Raw genomic sequence first — 10,601 nt, 5'->3', positions numbered from 1 at the left:
TTTTTCTTGTTTTTGTGTTTGAGGATTCTTGGGTCATGTCTTTGGGATATGTGTAATTAATATAAAAGACCAGCAAGAATATTAAATGTCTTTCTAATCAGAAATAGCAAAAAAAAAAAAAAATCTGCGCTAGGATTTTAACGCTGTTTATGCACACATGGCTACTTTCCAACGATAATAAACCATTTTAGAGAATACTGAATACTGGTTTATGGAGTTGGCTTGTGGTCTATTATCTAAAACGCGAATCTTGGACTAGGGGGCCTTCCGACTTGCCGTAGCGCCATGTTTCTGTATCCATGGAAACGCGGTGAATCAGTTGGCCCGAGATTAGCTGCTTGTTTTGGTCTGAGTAGTTAGCTTAATTAGTAATGTACAATATCTGATTAAGATGTTTTCATGTATATTATTTCTAATTTCGGCTTTTGTTTAAAGATAAAATGAGCTGTCATTTGGTGAATGAGGCTAGTTAGCTAGGTTAGCTTTACGGATTAGCCGGGTTAGCTCGTGCCATGGATCAGTACAGTATTCTCGGCAGGATTGGCGAAGGAGCGCATGGAATTGTGTTCAAGGCCAAACATATCGAGGTAAAACTCCACACGCGGGTATATATGCTGCTGTCTGTCGTGCCTGCGTCGCTTTTAAGGCGTGCTGCTGTAGCTAGTGTTCTCTGTTTAAGCCGTGTGGAGAGAGCCAGCTCTGTGCGCGTGCCAAAAGCCTTTAATACAGTTAGTGAGTGTATCCAGTGCGCTGTCCGCTTCCACCCCGTGCTTCCGCTACTGAGCACATATGAGCTGTGTAGTGCAGCTCGCTTTCCTTATTTATTTATTTATTTATTTATTTACCAAATTGCATTGCAGCACACCTTCCCCTCCCGGTTCTGGAGTACCCAATGTTCACCCCATGTCCTCCCCATCTACCCCATATCCACCCCATGTCCACCCCATGTCCACCCCATGTCCTCCCCATCTACCCCATATCCACCCCATGTCCTCCCCATCTACCCCATATCCACCCCATGTCCACCCCATGTCCACCCCATGTCCTCCCCATCTACCCCATATCCACCCCATGTCCTCCCCATCTACCCCATGTCCACCCCATGTCCACCCCATGTCCACCCCATCTACCCCATGTCCACCCCATGTCCACCCCATGTCCACCCCATCTACACCCCATCTACCCCATGTCCACCCCATGTCCACCCCATGTCCTCCCTATCTACCCCATATCCACCCTATGTCCTCCCCATCTACCCCATATCCACCCCATGTCCTCCCCATCTACCCCATATCCACCCCATGTCCTCCCCATCTACCCCATGTCCTCCCTATCTACCCCATATCCACCCCATGTCCTCCCCATCTACCCCATATCCACCCCATGTCCTCCCCATCCACCCCATATCCACCCCATGTCCTCCCCATCTACCCCATATCCACCCCATGTCCTCCCCATCTACCCCATGTCCTCCCCATCTACCCCATATCCACCCCATGTCCTCCCCATCTACCCCATATCCACCCCATGTCCTCCCCATCTACCCCATGTCCTCCCTATCTACCCCATATCCACCCCATGTCCTCCCCATCTACCCCATATCCACCCCATGTCCTCCCCATCCACCCCATATCCACCCCATGTCCTCCCCATCCACCCCATGTCCTCCCTATCTACCCCATATCCACCCCATGTTCTCCCCATCTACCCCATATCCACCCCATGTCCTCCCCATCTACCCCATATCCACCCCATGTCCTCCCTATCTACCCCATATCCACCCCATGTCCTCCCCATCTACCCCATGTCCTCCCTATCTACCCCATATCCACCCCATGTCCTCCCCATCTACCCCATATCCACCCCATGTCCTCCCCATCCACCCCATATCCACCCCATGTCCTCCCCATCTACCCCATATCCACCCCATGTCCTCCCCATCTACCCCATGTCCTCCCCATCTACCCCATATCCACCCCATGTCCTCCCCATCTACCCCATATCCACCCCATGTCCTCCCCATCTACCCCATGTCCTCCCTATCTACCCCATATCCACCCCATGTCCTCCCCATCTACCCCATATCCACCCCATGTCCTCCCCATCCACCCCATATCCACCCCATGTCCTCCCCATCCACCCCATGTCCTCCCTATCTACCCCATATCCACCCCATGTTCTCCCCATCTACCCCATATCCACCCCATGTCCTCCCCATCTACCCCATATCCACCCCATGTCCTCCCTATCTACCCCATATCCACCCCATGTTCTCCCCATCTACCCCATATCCACCCCATGTTCTCCCCATCTACCCCATATCCACCCCATGTTCTCCCCATCTACCCCATATCCACCCCATGTTCTCCCCATCTACCCCATGTCCTCCCCATGTTTTCCGGGTTGCTAGGTCTCCAGCAAAATTTCCAGCCCAAGAACTTCTCAAAAATTACATGAAACTAGCTTAAAAAATGCGGGCATTGGGGGGAAAAAAGTGAGCCATTTTTCTATTTTTTTTTCCACCATGGTGTGCACACATTTCTTTGCACTATCTGCAATACGGCCTTTATCCCCTCCTTTTTCCTCTCCCAGTCTTTACAATATATCAGCAGAAATGGTTCTGTATGTTTTAGATGCTATCTGTATTTCACTTGCCCTTTGTTTGCCATATCCAATGTTTGCGGAAATTGGTTAGATTCTGATTATTTTCTCTCGGTGGAGGTGAAATATTGTGAAATTAGCCCCCGAAAAGCCCCACTACCCTCAGACTTTCTTTTCCTCCGCGCAACCTTGTTCCAAAGCTATCCCAATTTGCCATAAAAACGAAATAAACCAAACCAAATAAATAAATAAACAACTCTGCCAGTTCTGCACGATTCTCCTACAGCAGCACGCTGTAGGGTTTTATTCCTTACTTGCCTCTGTGCATGTCATTTATCTACCCATTAAATCCATACTGTTATTTATATGCAGCTCATATCAGCTTTCCCTCTTGCTATCTTTTCTTTTTTTTTGTCTCTAGACAGGAGAGACAGTGGCACTGAAGAAAGTGGCCCTACGAAAGCTAGAAGATGGGATTCCCAACCAAGCCCTAAGAGAAATTAAAGCACTTCAGGAAATTGAAGATAACCCATATGTGAGCGTGCTTAATAAAGATATGGCTTTTGTTTATTACACACACTTCTGGTTCATGTGCAAAAACAGTCACTGTGGGCTCACTTACTATCTCTAGACAATGAAAACATGTTATTCCAGGACAGTTTAGAGCCTCTTAACCTATGGGTCTTGGGCTTGATTATGTTTTGGACAAAGTTGCATTTGCAAAATATCTGATTTGTTTACTGGTGTAAATTGAATGACCGTGTAATAAATTTAGCTGCTCAGTAGCTCCAAATTCTCAGGATTTGGTTAAAATACCTACAATGCTACAATGATGACTGAAATGAACATGAGCTAGAAATGATTAATAAAGACCTCTCAAAGGCCACGGCTTTGCTGTTTCCCCCACCTTATATTTTGGTGAATGACTTAATTGCCTGATGCATTTCCTCCTTTTAGGTAGTAAAGCTGAAGGATGTGTTCCCACATGGTACCGGCTTTGTGCTGGTCTTTGAGTATATGCTGTCGGATCTGTCGGAGGTTATCCGGAACTCTCAGAGACCCCTGACCGAGTCTCAGGTCAAAGGCTACATGATGATGTTGCTCAAAGGGGTGGCCTTCTGTCATGAGAACTCCATCATGCACAGGGTATGTGGCCCCTCATGTTTTGAGGTTCTCTTTTTTTTTAAACCTTTTGGGCTTAATGCTGTCATCTCAGACATCAGGCATTTGGAGTGATACCAGATTCAATCACTGAGACTAGACAAAAGAGTAATAATAGTTAAGTAACAACTCTGATTTAACTAAAATCTAATTATACCACAGCGCTGTTGAATTCTGTCATATGATTGGTCAGAAGGTGGTGATTAATTTCCTACAACAGCACATCTGATGGTAGTTCCAGCTGCAAGACATATCACAGTATAATATTAATGCGACTTGTTCTAATATGTTGTCGTTTCTATAGTAACAATTTACACAGGGACTTGTCTTACAGACACATTAAAAACATGTATAATTGTTGATATGGTGAAGTTTTCTGTAAGGAGAGGTTTATTTAAGGTTTATGGAAGGAGTCTCCAGTGTCAGCGCCTTTGTAACAGTCAAACGTAAAGCTGTTCCTTTAAGTTTTCAGACATGAGAAAGTGTTTAGGACGGAAGACTAGTTTCGGGAACGTTACACAATGTTGAATGTAACTGTAAACAGATAATAAGTATGATGTGCCATACTTTAATCAGTAATAAAGGTAATTGTTTTCTGTGGTACAAGAGGAATAAAACACTAAAATAAAAAAACAACATAGACACAAAAAAGGAATAAAACACTTCAGGGTGTGCTGTTATTGGAAAATAATCAACTTTGGGGTGGTAAGAGTAACTCCGCTTGATCACACCACCTTGTCGCTGATTATTTTCCTATCACAGCACATCCCCAAAGTGTTTTACTCCTTTCTTGTGTCTATGTTGCTTTTCCACATAATAAAATACATTATGTTATGTATGTACTGTTTATATGCAGGATCTGAAGCCTGCAAACCTTCTAATCAGCTCAACAGGTCATTTGAAGATTGCTGATTTTGGTCTGGCCAGGCTTTTTTCCAACGACGGAGAGAGGCTTTACAGTCATCAGGTGGCCACAAGGTGAGTATTAGGTTTATTTACCAGTATAGTTTGACCCAACACTTGACCAGATTCTTTCTACTGGGTGTTAATTCAGTATAGAGCCACTCAAAAAGCTACTTCCAGCCTCTCTGGTTGTCTTTGCTAAGTGGTTCCTTGTTCTCGTGTGTGAAGCAGCACGTGAAAGCTGAAAATGGATTCTTGACAAAAATCTTAAGCCTGCTTTTGCTGTGAAAATTGTATGCTGTCGTGTTGCAGGTGGTACAGAGCTCCAGAGCTTCTATACGGCGCTCGGAAATATGACGAAGGAGTGGATCTCTGGTATGCTAATTCACAGCTCCGCCTCACAGTTATACACGTTTAACAAGAAAAGATCATTTTCAAGAATTTATGAGTATAAATTCATAACAAAAGCTCACCATCAATATCTTTCACATTTACTTAAATTCTACATGATGATGGAGTGGATTTCTTGGTAGCCACTTCATGGTTTATAATTCCAACAGAAAAATCAGGATTACGCAGAAAAAAAAAAAAACACATTAAAGGAGTAGTTTGTAATTTCTCCAGGAAAGTGAGGAACAGTTTGTAACTTTGAGAACTCTGTTCCGGTTTATAATGCATTACATTGCAACACTGTGAGCTGCAGATTTGCGAAGGTAATTTTTAAAATCATATCATTGTTATAGGTCTGGGAACACTTTAAAATATTTTTAAATATACTTTTCACAATTCTAATTATTAATAAGGTACTGCAGATATGAAAGTTAAATTTTTAAGGGTAATAATTATAATTACTATTAGATGAGATTTTATTAGAATAAATTCCCTTGAAGGTTAGATATCACTCTTTTTCAGTGTGATATTAATCTAATTAAGCACAAAGACTTTCTTTTGTGGCCATCTGTACCAAAGGTGCCAACATTTTTTAAACTAAATGTATAAGAGAAGCTCATCTTTATTTCCTTTGAGGTGATAAATATTTGCTTCTAACCACCTTCCCCAGCACACACCTTGGTAATGTCTTTTTATCTGTATTTGCTAAAGTGCACACTAGATGGTGACAATTTCACAAATTCTGCAGAGTACCCACAGAAGCTGTTAGTCCGTTAGTAATCAGGGCGGTGCTGTTGGTTTCTAACCCCTGACCTGTGGTTTGGCGTGTGCTTGTCGCAGGGCAGTGGGTTGTATTTTCGGGGAGCTGCTGAATAACTCTCCTCTTTTCCCTGGAGAGAACGACATCGAGCAGCTGTGCTGTGTGCTCCGTGTCCTGGGAACTCCCAACCAGAAAGTGTGGCCGGTGAGCTTTTCCATCCTCACGCCTCATTTTCAGTCCCTGCACACTTTCTCCAGTTTTTTTCTAAATATATGCCTAAATATCATCCTCGGCTCATGAGTTTAAGCAGACTGAGACCCAGTGTTTTAAACCAGCAATGCCATATGTGAAATCTTATATCAGAAAAACGTCAGATTTGGATCTGAGGTATTGTTTCGCATAAAGAATGATGCACCAGGGACAAGCTGAGTGCAAAATCATGGCCATTAACCTGGATTAGTTTTGTCAGGATCTATCAACTATGGGTCTCTCCTTTCATGACAATACAATCCACACCCAGATACATCACGAGTGATCAGATACATTAAAGTTGTGTTTAAAGTGATACAAAATTTGAGCCATTTTCATGTGATACATTGCAGTGTAATGTGATGCCATTGCACAAAGCAAATTCGGAGTCACGTCTCCTTCATTGTGACTGTCGGCGCTTTGTAACAGTCAAGAGGTAAAGCTGTAAGTTTTTGGACACGAGAAAGTCTTCGAGACAGAAGAGTTTGCGCTTTGCTGTATTTTTTTGGCTTATAAAGTTAAATAGAGGCTATTATAAAAAATGTAAGTGATAGATTTAATTCAGTTTTATTTGTATAGTGCTTTTAAAAATAGACATTCATAGACCACAAAGCAGCTTTACATTAAATTGTCATGTAGATTTAGATGAACAAGCAAGGTGACAGTGGCAGGAAAAAACTCCCTTTACAACATTAAATGCAACTATAAATGGATAAAAACTACAATGTCATTCTTTAATAAATAAAAATTGCAATTGTTTACAAATTGCTGTGGTATGAGAGAAACTAAAAACGTTGGATTGTGCTGTTATACTGTAGGAAAACAATCAATTTCGCAGTGGTAACAATAATAATAATAATTATTATTAAATTAAAATTATTATGCAATGAATAAAATACTTCTGGAATTGCATAATAATTCTAATCTAGATTTAAGGAGAGCTGTGCATGTAATATAGCTTATACTGACTTATATCTGTTTCTAACAAAACATATGTTGTATCATAAATATATTTTTTACAGGAGATCACAGAGTTGCCAGATTACAACAAGATCACGTTTAAAGATAATCCACCGATCCCTCTGGAGGAAATCGTGCCCGATACGTCCCCTCAGGCCATTGACCTGCTGAAGAAATTTCTCGTGTATCCGTCCAAGCAGAGGATTAGTGCCAGACAGGTGTGATCACACAAACCATCTCACTTTACCGTCTATACACAGATTTAACTGTGCTGTACGTTTTAGAGGAAGGTCCGTCCCTACAGTCGGTCAGTGAGGTAATAAACACTGCTGCGCAGTGCACAAGGTTTCCAGAGATACAATAAAATGTATATGAAGGACGCTAAGAGAGGTCTGGCTCACTGTTTAGAAGGATTTTGACGTTCCCTGCTGTTGGTAAGACACATCACCAACAAAGAACGTAACATTAATGACATGTATGACATAGTTGTTGCTATGGTAGCAATGAAATGAGGAAACATAAGTAACCCAAGGAGTAAATGTTATATTTAAAAATGTGCTATTTTATATATCAACTGGTTTCACCTTCTACACCTTTATTAGCTTTTTGTTGTACATCAGATCTCTAAAAAGTTAATTTTTCTCTTGAAACTTTATGTACTACAATGTAATTTTTAGTTCCACGACATTTATTACTGAAGGACACTGTCACTCTGTCACTGTCACTTCTTTCTGTTTCTTTCTCTCCGCAGGCTTTACTGCATCCCTACTTCTTCACTGACCCGCTCCCTGCCCATCACTCGGAGCTGCCCATTCCCCAGCGAGGGGGGAAACACTCTCGCCAGCGACTGCAGCCCCCCTACGAGTTCTCAGTGGACCGGCCTTTGCACGAGAGCCTGGTGGATCCCAGTCTGATCCAACCACATGCATGGGGGTGTTTATGAGGCCTGCTTCCCTGATCATGGCTTCTTTGCACAGTAGCAGGTGGCTGAAGCTGACTTTGCATTACTGATTTGCATTCTTAAAATATTCATGAATATATAACATTATAGGTGACAATGATATTTATTTCCTAACTGTAATAATACAAATTGCAATGTCAGGATTGTATGTCAAATATTGTCATTTTTAATGTTCACAAGGGAATGGCCATGATTGTTGTAAAGTTGTTTAGATCATACTAGACCTGTGACTGGATCCCTTCTTCTTTAGAGCACATTTGAATACAGCAAAGTGTCTCAGAACTACTGATTTGAATGTTGAGCTTAACTTCCTGTAAATAGACCTGTCAGCTCTGCCCTTGTGTTTTGTTTTGTTGTTGTTTTTTATTTTCTTTTTCAGCTGTGCATTCGCTTCGTAATATTAACTTTGCTGGCAGTGTTTCATAATCCTCAGCAGAGGTGGCTCATGGGATTCGAGCGACGCCTTAGATAACAGCAAACAGCCACCACATGACTGAAACCACACCCTGTTTACTATATAGTGCACTGTCATGTCTAAAAACTTGGTGGAGAAGATCCAGCACTCTCATAAAATACTGAACAAAATACCCTTAATGCAACTGAGTAGAGTTCAGCTCCCTTGCTAAGTGTGGTTTAAGTTCATCTCCTTCAATCAATCGCCTTTCTTTTTGCAAACATAACTCTAATGATTTTTTTTTTTAATTTCTGTTTATTTTGACTTTTTGCCTGTTATCACCTGATTTGGGAATACCAGCAGTAAACGGTCTGATTTCCTCTAACAGCCACAGCACATGTTAAAGATGCAGATTGCAATTTTAAACATTATTCTAGACCTACATATAAGTAGTATTAATTGAATTTTAAATCTACTTTAGTAAATTTGTGATTGGCATTATTCCCATGTAATGGATCTCACTAGTCTCTTCATTTTAGGCTCCTGATACTGATTTTTTTCAAACCCAGATGCAGCCTAGCAGCTCAGCTCTGAACCTTTTCTCTGAAATGCAATTCATCAGACATAAACAGTTTGGGTTGTGGGGGAAGAGGAAGGCTCGTCAATGCTTTCATTGTATTTTACTTGCTGTTTGCTTCACAGGCAAAAGAAGTTGCTAAATATTACAAACTGCTACTTTATCGCATTGTCATATCACTTCGATTATTCTTACTAGAGAAGTCACGCAAAGGCACACTTTACACACTGAAATATTGTTTAATAAAAGGGTTCATTAAATCAAAACAAAATAAAACAAACAAAAAAAAAAATGTATGACCCATTGGGTAAGGGTGTTCCATCATCTGAAAAAAAAAAGCACACTTTTTCTTGGTTAAAAAAATTGTATGTCACACATCTTAAAAAAAAAAAAAAAAAAAAAAAAAAAAAAAAAAAAATTGAGCAGTAGTTTTGAATGTGGTATGTTCACACTTTCACACTTTTACAGTCGGTAGAGAAGAGATACTGTAGCTGCAGTCCTAGTCCATTAGCGCACATGTCAGTTTGGGGCAACTTCCTCTTGTATAAAATTGGTGCATAAAACGTGCTCAAAAATCATTATGCTATGTTGTATGTTATTATATAATATATACCGTATATTATTTATTTGATATTATTTACTTACTAAGTATATGTGTTACATGTGTCTACTAACAGGCAGTATATCCACACACACACACACACACACACACATATACACACTATAGCAGCCACCCCTTTCAGATCTGGCCCTATTGGTTCTTTGATTAAGTTGTATTTTGTTCTGAATTTAAAATAAAAGAAAATCAATATTTACAAAGTCCAGTGTGACATCTTCCCCACTGAAAGGGCAAATTGTCACAAGTGCACACCCTCTACTTCAGGGTTCCCAAATTTTTTTGGCAAATAACCCTAAATGTACATTATGAATTGTCTACCACTCTACATTTTTTTTTTTAAATTCCAGATTTATAATTTAGGACTCCTGCAACATTTGAACATTTTATTATGTCAGTAACGTGTATAATGTAAGTGACTAAAAACCAAATGAATATTCCTAGTTGGGAAGGATAAACTTGTTTTTGCTTGCATGTTTTTCTGCTGTCACATCCAGCTTCGAGTGATACATAAGGAATAAAACACGACAGGTGTGTTGTTATAGCAAAATAACATGAAGCAGAAGAGCCTGGTTTATACCTGACACATGACTTTCCCTGTGTATGTAAAAGCAATGGTTATGTGAGCGGCATTATTCACCCACTCACCTGACTATCTTATGTGCATCTGTCAGATTAAATGCGACATTCACTAGACGACATATCGGAGCCAAAAACGTCCCTGTCCATCAGGTTTCTAAGAACTGTCAAATGTTTATCGATTTCATGCACTGTGATGTTAAACACAATGCCAAGCTCTGTTTCTCTTAAAACTTTCCACCGCCGTTGTGACTGTTGTCATGAGCTGCGTCTCAAATCAAATACTCTGACCTTACATTAAAAAATATTTACTAATCTAGAAAATCCAGAAGATGGTACTCAAAACAGACCTTTCGGTACGTTTGAAGGCTACATGAGAGGTTTTTAAAATTCAAACACACAACTGTAATCGGAAAACTGTAACTGGTTAGTGTTAATGCTCAATAACAA

At 40.8% G+C, this 10,601-nt stretch overlaps 1 protein-coding gene across 1 annotated transcript; it reads left to right on the top strand.

Annotated features, from left to right (window-relative positions):
• Positions 1-84: 84 nt before the first annotated feature.
• Positions 85-10,030, top strand: cdk20 (cyclin-dependent kinase 20). Its single transcript, XM_026927986.3, has 8 exons — positions 85-587; positions 3,023-3,136; positions 3,559-3,747; positions 4,619-4,740; positions 4,978-5,040; positions 5,896-6,019; positions 7,087-7,242; positions 7,776-10,030. The coding sequence occupies exons 1-8, from the start codon at positions 513-515 to the stop codon at positions 7,965-7,967; spliced, it is 1,035 nt and encodes a 344-aa protein (XP_026783787.1). The 5' UTR covers positions 85-512; the 3' UTR covers positions 7,968-10,030.
• The last annotated feature ends 571 nt before the right edge of the window (positions 10,031-10,601 follow it).

This window comes from Pangasianodon hypophthalmus, chromosome 8 (genome assembly GCF_027358585.1).
Source record: "Pangasianodon hypophthalmus isolate fPanHyp1 chromosome 8, fPanHyp1.pri, whole genome shotgun sequence".
Classification (NCBI taxonomy): Eukaryota; Metazoa; Chordata; class Actinopteri; order Siluriformes; family Pangasiidae; genus Pangasianodon; species Pangasianodon hypophthalmus.
Note: the sequence above shows the minus strand (reverse complement) of the source record. Positions and strands in the feature narration are given on the sequence as shown.

Excerpts from the sequence above, each read along its gene's own strand:
- cdk20 (XM_026927986.3), top strand. The coding sequence starts at position 513 with ATGGATCAGTACAGTATTCTCGGCAGGATTGGCGAAGGAGCGCATGGA. Across the intron at positions 588-3,022 it reads TCAAGGCCAAACATATCGAG|ACAGGAGAGACAGTGGCACT; the intron begins GTAAAACTCCAC and ends TTTTGTCTCTAG. Across the intron at positions 4,741-4,977 it reads AGTCATCAGGTGGCCACAAG|GTGGTACAGAGCTCCAGAGC; the intron begins GTGAGTATTAGG and ends GTCGTGTTGCAG.